The 19,027-nt window shown below is 34.0% G+C and overlaps 1 protein-coding gene across 1 annotated transcript; it reads left to right on the top strand.

The window, feature by feature from the left end:
* The first annotated feature begins 853 nt into the window (after positions 1–853).
* Positions 854–8,390, top strand: SUVH4 (histone-lysine N-methyltransferase, H3 lysine-9 specific SUVH4-like protein). The gene is made up of 15 exons (XM_078986000.1): positions 854–1,550; positions 1,805–1,870; positions 2,074–2,130; positions 2,270–2,324; positions 2,456–2,562; positions 2,667–2,843; positions 3,246–3,344; positions 3,427–3,525; positions 3,628–3,677; positions 3,770–3,858; positions 3,991–4,150; positions 4,474–4,579; positions 4,830–5,012; positions 5,096–5,314; positions 7,956–8,390. The coding sequence occupies exons 1-15, from the start codon at positions 1,068–1,070 to the stop codon at positions 8,067–8,069; spliced, it is 2,064 nt and encodes a 687-aa protein (XP_078842126.1). The 5' UTR covers positions 854–1,067; the 3' UTR covers positions 8,070–8,390.
* The last annotated feature ends 10,637 nt before the right edge of the window (positions 8,391–19,027 follow it).

The raw sequence follows: 19,027 nt of genomic DNA, 5'->3' as shown, positions 1-19,027 counted from the left end.
TGTTAGGATAAAAAGGTTAGTAGAGTAAACCTAATAATCTAGTCTTTATGTGCTCAATGTTAGTGTACTTGAAGCTAGTATAGTAGAAAGTATAACACCTATGTGCCTATAGTAGTAGAACCTAGAAATGTAGTCTCTACGTGTGTAATATGGTTATGTATGCCAGACGGAGCCCATTATTTAGTTTGGCGGGGTCTATTGTCTAGTTTAGGCAGGGCCCGTTTATATGCTTATTGGTGGGGCCCGATATATGTATTGTGATATGATATTTTGAGGGACTCATTAAGTTTTGTGTTTACCTAGTTGATTATAAATATTTTTCAGGTGCTTCATTGATCCGTGAGAAGGACAAATTTTGAATGTACACACGCATATTTGCAGCATGTTTATGGATAATGTAATTACACTATGATATATTTGAATAAAAATGAAAAGATTACATACTTCATATATACTAGATTAAAGGTTCATGTATAGCTAAAAATATGCATTTTATTACAAGTATGTGTCTCATTGACAATTTAGTAGTTTATAGGTCATTGGACCTTTGTTTATGCTTAGTTCCCTACTTTATGGTTAGTTACATTGTGTTTGTTCTCGTTGTTTAATGTATATTATTGGTGTTAAGCAACCACCTTTATGCATGGTGCATCAGAGGTCTTAACCAACCACCAACCACCTTTAATGGAAGTTAGGGTATTGGACCAAAGGTTCAACCAAACGAAAAACTAGGAAGACTGCAAGAAATAAATCTATGGGACTAAAGATAGTACTTTCATAAAAATACAGGGACCAAACATTTAACTTACTTTATAAAGAATTTAAAAAGTCGGAAGAGCTTCCGACAGCTGGACGGTATTTCGCCATTTTCATATGCTCCCACTCGCGCCCCTCTTCTCCCTTTACCGCTCTCTCATTTCACCCACTTGTCAAAACCCTAATCTCCATCTCCTCTCTGATACCATTAGTACCAGCATCTCGATCGAATTTTGACTCGATCGCGTACACATTTCGTTTATCCTTTCGCTTATTCACTCATTTCAGAGTAGCCAAATTAGAGTTGCACAATGGCGGGTCAATCCCTCAAAGCCGAGGAAAATGACGCCACTGCGGAGAATGCACCTTCAATCCAACGCTGCGGGGGAGTGGATTCTCAAGCTACACACACTTGCTCTCCTGCTAGGAGGATAAGTGCTCGGATTCAGAAGAACGAGAAAAACAAGGCTGCTGTTCGACTTCGCCAACAGGAAGAGGAGTCTCTTACTAAGACAGAGAAACCGACGAAGAAGCAGCGATTAAACTACAACAAGAAAAAAGTTATATCGGGTAATGTGCAGACTCAAGTGGTACATGACGAGGGAAAACGAACCGTTGTAACATCAAACTCAGACGGGGATACAGAGCACAAAAAAAAACCTAACGGTGAGGAAAAGAGAGAGGAGATTGAAAATGGTTCGGCATGCAAGGGACAAGTTGGAGAGAAGAGTGTTTACGCTATGGTTACAGATACAATCAGAGCTTTTAACAAGCACTACCTTCATTTCGTTCAGGTATTTAGGAAATCTGAACGAATTATCAAATACGCAGGCAATGTTTCTGACTCAAAAATTAGACAAAGATAAAAAAAAGCAGAACGAATTATCAAATACACAGGCAAACGAAAATAAGTAAAATTACTGATTATTCACAGGAAAATCATTTTGTTATTTTTTTAATCGCCGGCCTGCACAAGCTTCTAATGCATGATTCTATACATACTTCAACAAGTTGACAGTTGATGTTGGTTCTATGCACTTGTCTACAGGAAGAGGAAACCAGATGCAAAAAGGATGAAGCTGATCGGAAAAGAACAAAGAAATTAAAATCTAAGGTTAGCATCCAGTTTGCTTTCCATTAAACTAGAACTCCACAAACCTGTACAAGTGTTTACTCGTTCGTTCAGAATCCCATTACATTAAGAATGTGTAATGAATATTACTTTTTGTTGCAAATTGCCCTTAAAGCATCTTGAAAGCAAGTCTTTGTAGCTGACACTAACATTACAACGTGATGTATAAACCTGTGCTGAATCAGGATGCAGTTGAAGAAAAAGGTAAAGCCAAACGACCTGATTTGAAAGCTTTAACAAAGGCAAGTCACTCTTTTCATCACATCTACTACAAGAAAAAAAGAATAGGATCAATCCCATACAAAATATCATTTCTCCATGTTGCAAATACATTGAATCTAAGCTTGTGGTCACATTGTTTTGACAACAAAAAATGTGCAGATGATGGATTCGAATACCATACTACGTCCCCCTAAGAGGATAGGATCAATACCAGGTTGGTAACTATTTTTATTTACATAGAGGTCTAAAATTTCACTAGTTTTCTTCATCATACATGTAGCATGTGCTTTTCAATTTTTGTTTTTACTTTTTAATCAAGAATTATGAATTGCTATATCTTTTTAGGGGTTGATGTTGGACATCAATTTTTTTCACGGTGTGAGATGGTTAGTGTAGGGTTCCACAACCATTGGCTCTGTGGGATTGATTATATTGGGATAAGTTCAAAAAAGGTATAAATAAAATATTTAATCAAACTACCAGACTTGTCATCACTATTTGCATTTTTACCATTTCTTAAAGTAAACCTAAGTTTTTACATGATATGCTTTTGTAGGAGTATCCACAATATGCGTTACCAATCACTGTGGCCATAGTGTTGTCTGGACAATATGAGGATGATCTTGATAACTCAGAAGATGTTGTTTACACTGGTCAAGGTGGTAATAATTTACTTGGTAATAAACGCCAAATAAGTGATCAAGTAATGGCACGTGGTAACCTAGGACTCAAGGTAAATTTTGTTATATCTCCCACTCTTGTTTTATTGGTAGTTAAAACATGAGTAGACAATATTTCATAATACAATTTGGTGTTTATAGCATTCATATAACACCTTAGAACAACTCCAACAATTATCCATTTATCAACCATCTAACTATCAGTAAAGTTATTATAGAATTTATTATGTTATTCTCTATTTGGATTCGTTAATTCTAATACTTATGTTATTTTTTTTTTTTTTAAAATTATTTACATTTCTTTGGTTGTATTCCTGTTCACTGTCTTATGAAATGTGATATTGATATTAGTTAACATATGAAATTTGATTTATTTATGTATGCTTATATATATATATATATATATATATATATATATATATATATATATCTTAATTTTGTTTGTGGTTTTGTAGAATTGCATGGACCAAGATGTGCCTGTTAGAGTTATCCGAGGGCATCAGTCTAGTAGTAGTTATGTTGGCAAAGTTTACACATATGATGGATTGTACAAGGTAGATTAATAGACACTATGGGAGTAAATTCTTTAGAATAATTTTATATAAACATTAAAATTCTAATTGTTTTTTTTTTCAGGTTGTAAAATATTGGGCTGAAAAGGGGGTTTCGGGTTTCACTGTTTACAAGTTTCGTCTCAAGCGAATGGAAGGGCAGCCTTCTTTGGTGACTGAACAGGTTATATGATATATTATATATGTACAGAAATGTATTTATATCTTTTTATTTATTGTTTCCAATTATATATTCTTTAATGCTTTCGCTATGTTCTTTTTTCAGGTTTATTTTCATAAAGGGCGAATTCCAAATTCGATGTCTGAACTACGCGGGTACTAAGAAATAAGAAAAACAAAATTCAATACTCCGAGAGAGTGTGTGTGTGTGTGTGCTGACATGGATAATTTGTTGTTTTTAATGTTAGGATGGTATGTGAAGACATCAGTGGAGGCCTTGAGAATATTCCCATTCCAGCAACCAATCTTGTTGACGATCCACCTGTTCCCCCAACTGGCATGTTACTTACATTTCCACAAATTTTTTTTTATTAAATTAAACTACATCCATGATCCATGATCTATGATTATGATTATGATGATGTGTTATTAATTCTTTTTATGCAATGTGAATGTGATGACATGGCAGGTTACAAGTATATCAAGTCTATTAAAGTTTCAAAGAATGTTGTGGTCCCTGGTAGTGCTTCTGGATGCAATTGTAAGGGTAGTTGTGTTGACCCAAGAAATTGTGCTTGTGCTCGGCTTAATGGCTCTGATTTCCCTTATGTACATCGTGATGGTGGCAGGTGAAAAACTTAATTCTCTAATCTCCAAATTCTATTAAATACCAACTTATTTTACCCTTTTATTTCACCAATATAGACATTTATATATCTTTTACCCATAATAGCAACATACTAACAATTCCTTATCATAATAGCAATATGTATATGTATATTTCCCAAATTGGTCACGAAATATTAGTGTTAAAAATCTAGTAGTACATTGCTATTACAGATAAGAAATTCAAGTATGTTGCTATTATGTGTTCAAAGTTACAAATACATTGCCTATTTAAAAAAATTAAGTTTGCTTGTTCTTATCCAATTATGAATCATTATCTATCCAGGCTAATCGAACCCAAGGCTGTTGTATTTGAATGTGGACCAAATTGTGGCTGTGGGCCCGGTTGTGTGAACCGAACATCTCAAAAGGGGTTGAGATACCGACTTGAGGTTCAATTTTCTAGCCTCTTTTCACCTAGAATATGTTTCAAAAAACATCAATGCACTTTGACAAATGTTTCAAAAAAGGCATTCTACTGTTTTTTTTTTTTTTTTTGGTAACAGTCTGGTAGTACTTTGGTCCCTGACTTTTGTGGTTTGACAACTTATCAACCAACATAACATGGGAAAAGGCCTTACTAAAGACCCCTTTTATTTGCATATCTAGTTATACCATTTTTTGAAGTAAAAGGTATTATAGGTATTCCGGACTCCAAAAAAAGGGTGGGCAGTTCGATCTTGGGACTACATACCCTCAGGGGCACTTGTTTGTGAGTACATAGGAATTCTCAAAAAGACAGATGATGTTGACTCTAACCCAGAAAACAACTACATCTTTGACATCGACTGCCTTCAGACAATGAAGGGCATTGGCAGAAGGGAGGTACTATTCTTTTATAAAACATTTTTTTTAATTTTTGTTTTATTAATATTTACTAAATTTTGTTATGTATTTTGTTTTCGTAGAGGCGAGTTGGAGAAGTAGCGATGCCATCGTTACTGGATAAAGATGATGACAGCGGCCCAGAATTTTGTATTGATGCGGGGTCCACTGGAAACGTGGCACGTTTTATAAATCATAGCTGTCAGCCAAATTTATTTGTGCAATGTGTGTTGAGTGTTCATCATGATATCACACAGGCACGTGTCATTCTCTTTGCTGCTGACAATATACCACCACTCAAGGTTTTTTTTCCTTCTCTTTTTCTCCTCTCCTCTTACATATTTCCGTGGTTGTCATTAATTTTTTTTGTTACTAATTACAATTTCATAATCATTTCACTAAGCCCTCTACGAATTGAATTGTTTTTGGCGACCATTAAATTGGAATTGGGACTGTGATTAAAAGTTGTAATATTTTGTCCCATTGAAGATAGAACCATGACTCACTTCGATTTTTCATTTGTTGAGAAGATGTGAATGCCCTTTCTCATCCAGAATAGCCTTGGAAAGCCATGTAACAAAAACACATTACGCCACGTTTTTTTGATTTAATCCAGATTTTAAGTAAAAAAGAAACAACCATATATGGTCGTCTAGGTTAAGTAATTAACCCATTTAGCTCTTCAAGTAAAAAAATAACTCCACAGAGTATTAACATCTTAAAGCGCTTATGGTGGTGCAAACTTGTTGCTACAACGTTGTTTGATATCTGTAATTGTAATGGTAATGGTCTGCTTAGTTGGACGGAGTGGGATGAATACATCCTATATGATAATGTTGTGTTGGCCTATTGGAATCAAATGAAATTTCATATGTATATTTTTATAACACGATATATAATTTTTATGGTACGCTACATATTATTACAATTATATATTTAATGGCTTTTTTGTAAACTTAATAAAAGCTCAATAAAGAGGTAAATAAGTTCTAGACAACAACTACTTCTAAGTTACTTTTATAAACAAAATTTTAATTTTTCAAAATTAATGAAACCGTGAAAGAAAAACGAAATGTTTTTTTAAAGCACATAAATTAAAGTATGTTATTGCAATTGTTTTTTTCTCCTACGATGGAATGAATAAAGTACAACCCATGACCACTGGATGAAATCTAATATCGTTTTTCTATTAGTCAAAACCAGCGTTGTAAGATTTATCAAAATAAGTCTCCATTCGTACTCAATGAAGGTTAATATGGTGAAGTGGTCAAAACTATCAAAATATTTATATTGATTAAACTAACTGTCATGAACAAGGTGTTCAATAAAAATAACTAAAATTTCCGTGTTTTGTAAAAATAGGCACTTTGTCCTAATTGTTTTTTCTCATTTGCACAAACACTTTTGATTTGCTATATTTGTAAAAAAACATCTTATTTGAGAAGGAGAAAAAAGCAAGGTGTTCAAAAGTTTCCAACTACTTTTGCCAAACACTCATATAACAAATAAAAGCTACAGCTTCCCGCTAGCCGCTACAGCTACCTGGTAACCGTTTTCTGCTAACAGCTACTTTTGCCAAATACGCCCATAGTCAGTTTAGTTATATCCCTCAAAATTAATAACATAAGTTTCTTAATTTCAAGTCTTTGTGTTGTGCACACTTTTCATTTGCTATGTTTTTTTAGCTTTTTGCTTGATTGTAGCAAAAACCATAGCACTTTTTGAATTTTTTGAATTGTTCATCGGATTTGGACATGTTTTTGAAGTTCAGAATATTTTTTTTTGCAATATTGAATTTTGGTCCGGATTCTGGAATGTCAGTGTGAAATATATGTTTTTGTCGAGAAAATACTACTTTGGATAGTGACATAGTGTTTCGGAATGATCAATTCCGGAAGCGCTCAGTCATTTTTTAGAAAAGCATATTTTTGAGTTACTTTCTTTAATATTAACTTAAAATGTAATTGGGTTAGTTAATATTCTCAAAATAATAGAATAAGTTTATTATTTTACCAATTCTAACCCTAACATCAATGTCTTACCATAATAAACTCCTATATAGTAGTGAGCGTTTCGACCGGGTCTAGTAGACCAGCATTGCCCGGTTCGGGACAACCGGCTCCTGGGTTTGCTTGGACCGGACATTATTTATAGCCTGTGAAAAGTTTAAAACATGCATATCTCATTTGTTTGAAGTAAGATTTACATGTTATCTTTTCTGACACGTAGTTTAGGTTGTACTTGATTTTAGATTATAATTTTATCATTTTTGATTCCATATTCAACCAGTTACCCTTCCCTGAATAGTCTTATCTCTTTCTATTTCTCTATATGGAAAGTTTCAAATCATCATATAATAATCTATAAATTGCAATAGAAAAGAAAAAGGGAGGTTTGTGAAGATTTTGAAATCTTGTCCACTAGGTAATCTAGTATCCTTATGCATGAAGATAATCAATTCGGTTTTCCTGATCAGACTCTATTATGGATTTCTGATCACATTCTCCATAGGACCCTCCTATTATTATTTATAAGTCCATTTTTTCTGACTTAATTTACAACTTAAGAGCTTATTATGACTTAAATTAAGAAAATAAACCGAGCTCATGAAAAATAAGCTAGAAAAAATGAGCTTATAAAAAATAAGCTTAGCCAAACACCCCCTAAAGCTGAAACTTTTTCAACGAACCTGGCATGCTTCGTTCTGTCCTGTCCGATCATGTTAAGTTATTAACACTCAGCACTTAAAACACTTTAACTATCTTCAAATATTTTTGTTTCAGAGAAGTTGTATACTACGACCTCGACATTTTACTTATTTGCTTTGCCTATAATCAATCATTCACTGTATACTATGATTATTTTACCTATTTTGTTAGTTACGATATTGATCACATTTAGTTATGTTTTAGTTATATTTTTTTGTTGGCTTTTGGTTTGTAGGAGTTGACGTATGACTATGGATATGAATTGGACAGCGTGATGGGTCCAGATGGGAAGGTAAAGAAACTTGCCTGTTATTGTGGTGCACCAGATTGTCGCCAGCGCTTGTTTTAAAAAAGCAAGGCACTAAGTGTTGTTGATAGTATTTTTGCGGGAAGAAAAAAAAAAAAACAAAACAAAATTCATGATTTTGTAGTACTTCACTAATATATTATATATGATATGGGTGGCTATAAAAATATTAAATGTAATAGCCGCCATTAAAAAAACTGGTCGCAAAATTTGATTAGGCCACCCCCACAATTCATGTAAACAAACACTGAATCTGATATCGTATCAGCATCTTTGATTTAGGGAGTTGCTGGTTGATTTCAGTATTTTGTTTTTGGGCCTTTTGTTGCCACTTAATTTAATCGACACCAACGTTATCTTTCATTATTATGTTTTATTTTTACATTTTCCTGAAAGAATGCTTGTTTGCTACTTTTTCTTTTCTTTTTAAATTCATTATATTTGTATAAGAGTATTTCAAAGCATATTTGATTTGTGGAAGGTACGGTCCCAAAAGTTTAATGTATGAAAGTAAAATGAGTATGAGTTTTGTAGCATTCATATAAGGATCACTCAGTGACCTGAAAAAGTCAAATGTATGGTATTTGGGGGAAGCTATATGCCATGTTGTTGGCTGGTGACCATGGAGTGACGTGAGACTTAGTTGATTGCTGGTAAGTGGCAACAAAACAAATCTTTTGTTTTAAAGGAGAGTTTGATTAGATGCTAGTCTTCATCTTGTAATAATAACACTCTTAAACCTTTAAGAATAAAACAAATCTTTTGTTCTAAAGGAGAGTTCAAGTAAAATATCAACTTACTTTGATCTTAACACTTTAAGAGATAAAACTAGAGAGAATATGGAAATAAGAAGACTAAAATTGTGGTTTTTTGGCTTATGAAGAAGGGAGGAAATTAGTTCTTTTAAGATTTTACTTTCAACCTTTATCCCATTATCCCATAGGTCTTAACATGCTTTATCAAATCAATTAGTCATGCTTTCTAAAAGCATGATGTGTTAAATTAATTAATCAAAATAAAGTCTTCTTTCTTCTTTATGGTCTCCTTGAATATTTTATAAAGAAGAAATTAGTTTTTCTATAAAAACTCTTCTAATTTTTATAACTTATAAAACATATAAATCTATATAAGGCACAAAATTTTTTTGGTCTAAAAAGATGTACATGATAAATCATACCTTACACTATATTATGATATGTTTTGATTCTTAACATTTAAAATTAATATTTCCATGAAATAAATAATTTCCAATTAATTACAAGAATTATCTTTATTTATCAAGGATCAAATTCTTAGAAATAATATATTTGCATCAATTTGTTGTTAGTGTGACACCCTTTAGGATCATCATAGATTGATATAGATAGTGACGAAAGTCTAGCAACATTTCACTGCCCCTAATAATATGACTTAGTTCCATTCAATTAATAGCCAATTCCCAAAAGCTCAAATCAACATTTCACTGCCCCTAATTAATAAGATAAGTTTATCATTTATCCCTTTCTTACAGACATCCTGTTGAACATGAGAATTGGATCGCAATCAATCTCGTTTGGTGTTCAACTTTGGGTAACACACGCTAGATATCTAGCTCTTAACATATAAGAGGAACAAATCCCATCTTGACTACATATGCCTCTTGTATAGTTCACACCATACCTGAAAATGACTTTTATAACTTGAAGAGAATTGTTATTGAGAATCAGAATGCAATCATGATTGTATGAATGTAAAGTATGAACACAGGATGTAAATATTAATCAGATCTTATATTGATGAAGAACTGATTACAATAAGCAGAGAGAAAAATGCAAATGATTAATGAATCACTCGTGTATCTGGTTTTTCTACTTCTAACCTCAGTCCCTATTTATACGAAACCTGAGTGTACAAAAATATACTAAGTCATGAACTATAAGCTTCGCACAAAAGAAGACTTAGTAAAATAACTAACATGCGAAACAAAAGAAACAAACATTTCGACTTTTACAACTTCTAATCTCTACAATCTCCCCCTTTCTAAACAGTCGAAACTATTCAGTTTGTGAGATGCTGAATAGCTGAGTTCATTGTTCTTTTGATTTCAGAATACCAAGTAATTATCTTTTTGAGCTCCTTCATTATTCTTCGAGCAATTATTCATACGAACTATGAAATTCGTATATTGCGAAGTTGTGTATCTTTCAATTTCAGAGACTTTGAACAAAAACTTCTTTGGCTTCCCCTTTGTATCCTTTCCAGCAAAAACCATACCAAAAGGTTTAAGACATATCTTTCAATCTGAATATTTCTTCAATTCTGATTGAGACAGAGTAGACTCCCATGGAACCGTCACTTGTTTTCCACGAACTGATGCAAGTTCTTCATCTGTTAACGCCAAGCAATCATAATAGTTATCTATGAATTTCTTGATATGTGCGAAACCAAACTTGAACACATTTGTATCATATCCGTTGAATTTATTTTCTTCCATTTCCTTCAAGATCAGAGCTACTTAAATAAGATCATTCAAATTCATCAATGGGAAGTCAGCCATGGTAAAATCCATAGGCTTGTTATCTGCTCGAACAACAAAGTATCGAAAATTTTGAAGCATGTTCTCGAACAGTTCACCCTTCTTGATAGTAAGCACCTTCTTGATTTTCATCAAAGACCACACCTCATCTTGATCCTTCGCAAGTACAACATGAAATCATATTTTCATTGAAATATATTCATCAACATTCTTAAATTTTTCACTGATCTTGTACTGCGTTGTCACGAACATCATCTTATTTATTGGAAAGTCGAGTTGGCATCTGTCTGAATTTGCAACATCATAACTTCTTCTAGGCTTTTTCTCAAATTCATACAGATGACTTCCCACAACTTTAGATTCGATTGTTTCATATGAGTATAACTTCGCAGGATCACCCTTGTTCATTGTTGGTGGGTCATTTGCTCTTTGCCTCATGATGCTCTGTACTTGTCTTAATTTCTCCATTTCAGCTTCTGCCTCAACTTTCTTTTCTTCTTTTGATTTTTCAATAAGCACCTCTTTGCCTTTTCTAGCAACCACTGCTTGAGGTTTCGCACTCGAACTTCCTCCTTCAGATGAACTAATGACAACTCCCTTGAGAATTGGCTTTGTTGTTACTATTGTTGAAGGAATTGTTTTCGTGAGTATTGACAAAGTTGTTTTAAGTTGAGTGGAATGAATCTTCCCAATAGTCTTCACATCTTTAACTTTACTTCCTTTCATTTCTCCCCCTTGCACCCCTGTGAAAGCAGGTGGGGCATTCTTTGGCAATAGTGAAGTAAAGTTGGCTATTGGGGCCAACGCCTTTTGAATAGCTTGCTCTAGAGTATTAACTTTGAGAGCTAAAAATTCTGGAGTAAGAATCGTTTGTTGAGAAGTCTGCGAAACACAACTTTTTAATTAAGTAGCCAACTGAATTAATTTTGAAAATTGCTCTTTATTCTCTTGATGCTTGACTTCGATCATTTGAGCAAACGGTTGATAATCAGTGGCAAGCTTAGTCACTGCTTCAACAATAATATCAACACGTTTCTGGACCTCTGAATTTTGCGAATGAAGGTCTTGAATCTCCTTTGCCACTTCAACCTTTAACTCCTCAATTTTGAAGTTAACATCTTCCCTGACCTTCTTTACATCTTGTACAAAAAGAACATGACGTTCTTTTGTAACAATTTTTAAATCATTGATAACACCATCAAAAGATTTTCCTTGAGCTTGAATGCAAAGCTCATTATTTTTGTTAGAGTCATCAACTTTCGCAATGATACGCTTCTCTGTAGCTTTTATCATAGATTCAACCTCCAAGCCCAAGAAAGACGACTTTGTTCCAGCATCTGCTTGTCATTGAATAATGGCATTCAACTTGCGATTCAGTATTTTAAACTGCTTACCTGACATAAGCATATGATCAGGTATTTCCTCCTCTTCTGAATCAAAATGTATGACTTCAAACATTCCTCCAAAACCACCTCCTCCGGTTTCTTCATCAGGCTGAGCTTACGAAGTTATAGGTTGTGGTGCTTCAGGTGATTGAGATGGAAATAATGTAGTGAAAGGATGTTTCAAAGGATGATCAAATATGGATGATGTGGTTGTTTGTTTATTTGGAAGAGGAAATGGTGGTAATGAAGTAGATAAGAAAATTGGCTCTGTGAGTTGAATATTTGAGATAGGTGTCTCCGTATTAGATACGTTTACAACCTTATCAGAAATAATCTCTTCCTCATGAACTGATGTATGTGTAACAACTTCAAGTGGTGTGGATGTGGTAGTGGAAATTTGCGAAATGATTGGAAGAGTAACAGTTACTGTTGTGGAAACAAGTGGAGTTTCGGGAACCACTTCATCATCTGATGATTCATTTTGAATAACCAGTTTTCTTTTCTTGTAGAGCTTTTGTGTAATATGCTTCGCAACCTCTGCAGCTCTTCTTCTTTTTGAGCCAGGAGAAACAGGAGCTGGAACATCTCTAAAAATAGCTCCCTTACTACTCACCTCAGTTTTGCGAATAGTAGGTGAAGTAGTTGTCGTTTGTGATAATTTGCGAAGCTTCTTTAATACCCCTGATTTTGTGGGTATTGTTTCCTTCTTGCTTTTGGGAGAAGACTCATCTTTCTCAACTCCTTCATCCTTCGAAACTTTTGAAGATTCTTGTTTGTCTTTCTTTTGAGTTTGCTTCTTTTTCTTTGAAGACTCAACAGTGACTTCAAGCAACACTCCAGTTCACACATTATGATTAAACGTTTTCATGTACCGAACCAACACTTTGTGAGTAGGTGAAACTTTGCGAAGCATCGCATCAGGAATTCTTGTGACACTTGTAAAGATATTTTCATCATCTTCAACAGCTTTTGGAAATTGGTACAAAGAAAATTCAGCAACTTCTCCGTCTTCAGGAGCTTAAATTCTTTCTTTTGCGTATACTTTTTACAAAGTTAAACTCCAGTACCTGACACAAGAAATCCCCTTCTCAACACTTGTATTTTCGAGACTTTTGTTGAACTCCTTCCACAGTTGAGTTCCATAATCAACACTTAAATCGTAGTAAAGACCCATCACCATAGCATAAACCTCCATTCTTCCCCTGTCTAACCCAACACTCCTCCCGGTCAAACACCTAAGAAAGATTCCAAATAAGAAGTTCCAGATGCATGGTAGGCTTGATTTTCTGAAATCACTTATCTTTTCAAGAGTGGGTTGATGACCCATCTCATTGAACATGAAGATAATCTGTGAATTTGTTGGCTTAAAGAACGGTGGGTTATTTGGAATGTTCAAGAAGTTGATGAACATGTTCTTGTTCAGACGAACTGTCTTATTATCCACCAGGTTGAAAGTTATGACATCAGTTGTATAGTTGTATGACGCAGTTGATGCCGCCATTGACAACCAAGACATAGGAACAGGAAAAGAATTGAACATTGCAGTTGATAATGGTGACCTTTTTAGAGCAACGACTAACATCTTCAATTCTTTTGAGTAGGATGAAACATTAGGATCAACTTGGTAATTTGTGCTTTGAATCTTCATAAGCGACTGAGAAATAACTTCATCGATGTTGGATTGAGTAGCAGCCATTGTTAGGGTTCGATGAAAAGAAAGAATTAGAGATTTTGGGATTTTTTGTGTTTGATCGCGTAACCGTATAACACCCACTTTAACCCCCTTTTATACATAACCCTGATTGATTTGAATTTGAAGCGTGATGCATTTAATGATATCCGATGTGGCACCTTGAAAATCGGACCATTACTGCAAAAAGTTATCCATGTGTGAAAAAGCACCTGTTACATTGCCTAGAAAACCGCGCAGAATACCATTCGTCATGTATACACAACCTGTCAATATTGCCTTTATTGAAATGTAACCGTTAGAACCCTTCGCATAGAGACAAGACTCTTTCACTTTTGGGATGAAAAGCGAAGTCATATGCCAGACTTGCGAAATCTTCAGTCTAAGTTGGTATTACTTAGAACCTCAAGGATTTCGTGAGTGTAGTGTTCCAATGAAATAAGATAAGAAGCAAGAAATTTTTTTTTGGAATTTTGTGATGTCAAAAATGCAATTCGGCACAAAAGCAGTTAAACCCCAGCCAAAGGTTGCTTCGTTAACCATCAAGAAAGATGATCAACAACTTGTGTATGTTCTCGTGAATTACAATCGAATACTTTTTGATAAGTATCAAAGAGCTTCTTTTTAAAATGGATTATTGGGTTGGTTTAAAATTTCGTTACATGTCATCCTAAACATAACGTGATTAATTGTAACAGAAATTACTTGTATGACCAGTGTAGTCAGTGACAAGTCAGCTTTGATAATGTTTATCATGACTAGAACATGTAAACGAAACTCACACGGAAATCATATTAAAAAAAAATTAATGAATTGGATCTTGTTGGATAACAAACATCGTGGGTTTAGAATGTTTGATCAAGACCACGCATGCGAAATGAATATGATTTGGAGTTTCAAATTTTGGTACTAAAACAAAAGTTTCGTCAATATCTCGAATAATGTTCCCCGTCAATTCCTTAAGTTGTAAGATGTTTGGGTTTTACCTTCATCACGGACTCATGATGTCAGATCATTAACACATAATTTTTGTATATATAGGTCTTGATTGGTTTGATCAGAGACCTCTCGGACATACGTATTTGTGTGTGATTTGTGTTAAGAATTTTGTGATGAAAAAGATTGGCTATAAGATCGAATGTACCTCTGTTATTTGTGGACCAAACAGAAAACTCTTTTCTCATATGAGAAGAGTAAGGTAGCTCTTTTGACTAATGCGAATACAAGCCTAATTGGGAAGAAAATTTAATGAGATAATTTCATTAAGGCTTTCATTTCTCACACATAAAGTCATATAAGGCTTGGGTCAACATGCTTCTAGGGACATCCTAACTAGTACAAAGTTAAAAGAAATGATACCTTCCCTTAGAAACATATATAAGCATGACCTTTTCGCATTCTGCTCTTGACAAAAACTAAAAACACACAAAACTTAATGAACAAAGAAAAATATTTTTGTGGTTTTTAAATTTTTCAAAAATAAAGACATAACAAAATAAAATCTTTTTGGATTTTTGGAAATAAAAACAAAACAAAAGAAAATATTTTTGATTTTTCAATTTTAAAAAAATATTAAATGAAACCTTAGTTGTCAGATGTGAGGATGCGAAGCCTCTTAATGCACAATAACTTCTGAATGGTTTTGTCTCAGAGCTGCTGAATGGACCTTTCATTCTTGTGTTATCGATTTTAAAATTGAATTCACATCAATCATTCCCAAACTTGCTAAAAATCTTACAAAAGATTTTTCATCAAGAGGTTTAGTAAAAATATCAGCAAGTTGTTCAGTGGTTTTCACAAAATGTATTTCAATATTCCCATCTTCCACATGATCTTTGATAAAATGATATCTAAGAGCTATGTGTTTGGTCTTTGAGTCTTGTACTGGATTATGACAAATGCGAATTGCACTTTGAGAATCACAATACAAGGGAATCTTTTTCATGTTTATCGCATAATCACGAAGTTGACTTTGAATCCAAATGATTTGAGAAGTGCAAGCAGCAACTTAAATATATTCAGCCTCAGCAGTTGATATAGCAACACAAGTTTGCTTCTTTGACTGCCAACTTACCAATTTTCCATCCAATAGTTGACATCCACCACTTGTACTTTTTCTATCCAAAGTACATCCTCCAAGATCAGAATCTTAAAAAGCTTGAATGAAGAATCTCGATTTCGCAGGATACCAAATTCCTAATGAAATTGCTCCCTTAAGATAGCGAAAAATATTTTTCACTGCAGTTAAGTGAGGTTCTCTAGGATTAGCTTGATACCTAGCACAATTACACACAGAAAACATAATATCAGGTCTACTTGAAGTTAAATACAATAAAGACCCTATCATGCTTCGATAAAGTGTTAAGTCAACAGCAGGAGTATCTAATGAAGGAGTTAGTCTTGTTCCCACCGCCATTGGTACTCGAAGCTTCGTGCTGTTTGTCATTCCAAACTTTTCAAGCATATTCTTTGTATATTTTTCTTGGTTGATTAAGATTCCATCCTTGTTCTGTCTTATATTTAAACCAAGAAAATTGTTAATTTTTCCCATCATGCTCATTTCAAATTTACTTTTCATGAGATTTTCAAATTCAGTAGACAATGCTGGGTTAGTCGAGCCAAAAATAATATCATCAACATAAATTTGAACAAGCATAAGATGATTCCTAACTTTATTGCGAAATAATGTGGGGTCAACTGATCCTTGTTTAAATTTAGATTGTTTCAAAAAATTGTTAAGTGTTGCGTACCAGGCTCTTGGTGCTTGTTTTAACCCATAAACTGCTTTGTCTAAGATGTAGACGTGATCAGGATGTTCGTCATTGATAAACCCTAGTGGTTGTTCAACATAGACTGTTTCTTCTAATTCTCCATTTAAGAATGCACACTTAACATCCATTTGATAAACATCAAAATCTTTGTGAGCTGCATAAGCTAAAAATATGCGAACTGCTTCGAGTCTTGCAACAGGAGCAAATGTTTCTTCATAGTCTATTCCTTCTTGTTGCGAATATCCTTTAACAACTAGTCTAGCTTTATTTCGAATAATATTGCAATCTTTGTCGATTTTATTTTTAAAAATCCATTTTAATCCGACAATTGAAACATCAGAAGGTTTAGGAATTAATCTCCAGACCTTATTTCGTTCAAATTCAGCCAGTTCAGATTGCATAGCAACAACCCAATCTGAGTGTTCCATAGCATTCTTTACTGTCTTTGGCTCTATTTTTGAAATAAAAACATTAAACATACATAGCTCTTGGTTCGCATTCAGTACCTCATTTTTCGCACGAATTAGAGATCTTGTCAACACACTATCTTGTGGATTCCCAATCACATGTTCTTTGGGATGATTCCTTGTCCATTTCTCAAGTGGTGGAAAATCAGGATTAAATTCCAATGGTGCATCTTCGTAAAAATATTGATTTTCGGATCCTGCAACAGACAAATTATCATTTAACTCATGAAATTCATCATTTTCATCAAGATTAATTATCTCTGTTGCGTCATGCTCCCCCTCAACATGATGTTCATCTTGATGCGCATCCTGATGCTCTCCCTCAAAATGATGTTCCTGTTGAAATTGCGAATGCTCCCCCTCAACTTGATGATTCATATTTTCATTCTCCCCCTCGAAAGTTTATCCTCTCTATGCATTGGTGATCGTATGCTCCCCCTCCATACGTATTGTTAGGCACACTTTCGCAAGATATTGACGTTGAAGTTATTATTGAATCATCAATATGTTTTGAGGGTTATGATGTTTGATTATCAGGAGCATGTACTTCCACATCAATTGCCCTGTCAGGAGTTCCAAAAATTAAATCATAATCAAAATCATTGATATCTGAATTTTCAATTTGAGTATTTGAATCCACAAGAATTGATTTATGTTCAAATTTACTATCTGCTTGTTTAATATAGTAATCATCAAAAGTTAAGTTGAAAGTTTCTTCAACTTTTCTTGTTCGCTTGTTTAACACTCTGTATGCAACTGAATTTTGCGAATATCCTAAGAATATGCCTTCATCAGCTTTAGCTTGGAACTTGGTCAAATTATCTTTTAGATTCATTATAAAACACCTACAACCAAAAACATGGAAAAATTTTACATTAGGTTTTCGATTGTTGAGTATTTCATATGGAGTAACATTGAATCTTCTATGTATGAATGATCGATTCGGAGTAAAACATGCAGTCGAGACAGCTTCAGCCCAAAGATATTGAGGTAAGTTCGCATATGTTAACATGGTTCTGGCAGCTTCACATAAAGACCGATTTCTTCTTTCAACAACACCATTTTGTTGTGGAGTATATGGTGATGAGAAATTATGCGAAATGCCTTTGCCTGTGAGAAAGAAATCCAGTGTTTGATTTTTAAACTCAGAACCATTGTCACTTTTAATTCTGCGAACACTTTTATTAAGACTCATCTCAATCTTTTTGATAAAATCAATCATTGTCTGAGCAACTTCAAATTTTAACCTGAGAAAAAATACCCATGTGAATCGAGAAAAATCATCAACAATATCTAAAAGGTACCACTTTTTATTGATTGTTGCAACAGTCGACGGTCCACATAAGTCAATGTGAAGAAGTTCCAATGGCTCCACAATCTTTGAATCTATCACAATTGGATGACCTTTTCTATGTTGTTTTCCTTGTCAAAGTATTGGTAAACCTCGAACCAAATCTTCAGTGACAAGTTTATTAATATTGTGAAAATTCAAATGTGACAATCTTCTATGCCAGAGCCAGCTAACATCATTAGAGGCCTTTGATAGTAAACAGACAGCATGTTTGCCCACAATTGGTTTGATGTCTAGTGTAAACATGTCGCCATATCGTTTGGATTTGAGAAGTACTTCATTTGTCTTCGTGTTTGAGATGATACTTCCTTCTTCATTAAACATAACCTGATTTCCAGTACCCACAACAAGTTGCGAAACACTGATCAAGTTATGTTGAAGACCTTCAACATAAGCAACCCTATTAACTGTGAATTGTTCATTTGTGACTTTTCCATATCCTTTCACTTGACATTTGTGATTATTTCCAAATTTGACTACTCCTGCATTCTCCAAGCTTCTATAATCTCGCAAGTTTTCCTTTCTTCCAGTCATGTGACGAGAACAACCACTATTAATATACCATTTCGCATCATATTGCTCGTCACATATCACCTGCATTTATTGAAAAAATTTAGGAACCCAAAACTTATTGGGTCTATCATTAGTAGTTTTGAACAAATTCCTTGAATTTAAAAACCATGTTTTCACTTTATCTGAGACACTTTCCATTACATCAACATCATCAGATCTAGATATTGAAATATAGTTATTCAATAGTTTTGGATTTCCATTGACTTTTATCTCATCCTTCACAACATTCACAACTTTCATAACTGGTT

This window comes from Lactuca saligna, chromosome 3 (genome assembly GCF_052625555.1).
Source record: "Lactuca saligna cultivar CGN05327 chromosome 3, ASM5262555v1, whole genome shotgun sequence".
Taxonomy (NCBI): domain Eukaryota; kingdom Viridiplantae; phylum Streptophyta; class Magnoliopsida; order Asterales; family Asteraceae; genus Lactuca; species Lactuca saligna.
The sequence above is the reverse complement of the archived record's forward strand: the minus strand, read 5'-3'. Positions and strand labels throughout refer to the sequence as shown.

Excerpts from the sequence above, each read along its gene's own strand:
- SUVH4 (XM_078986000.1), top strand. The coding sequence starts at position 1,068 with ATGGCGGGTCAATCCCTCAAAGCCGAGGAAAATGACGCCACTGCGGAG. Across the intron at positions 1,551-1,804 it reads ACTACCTTCATTTCGTTCAG|GAAGAGGAAACCAGATGCAA; the intron begins GTATTTAGGAAA and ends ACTTGTCTACAG. Across the intron at positions 4,580-4,829 it reads GGTTGAGATACCGACTTGAG|GTATTCCGGACTCCAAAAAA; the intron begins GTTCAATTTTCT and ends AAGGTATTATAG.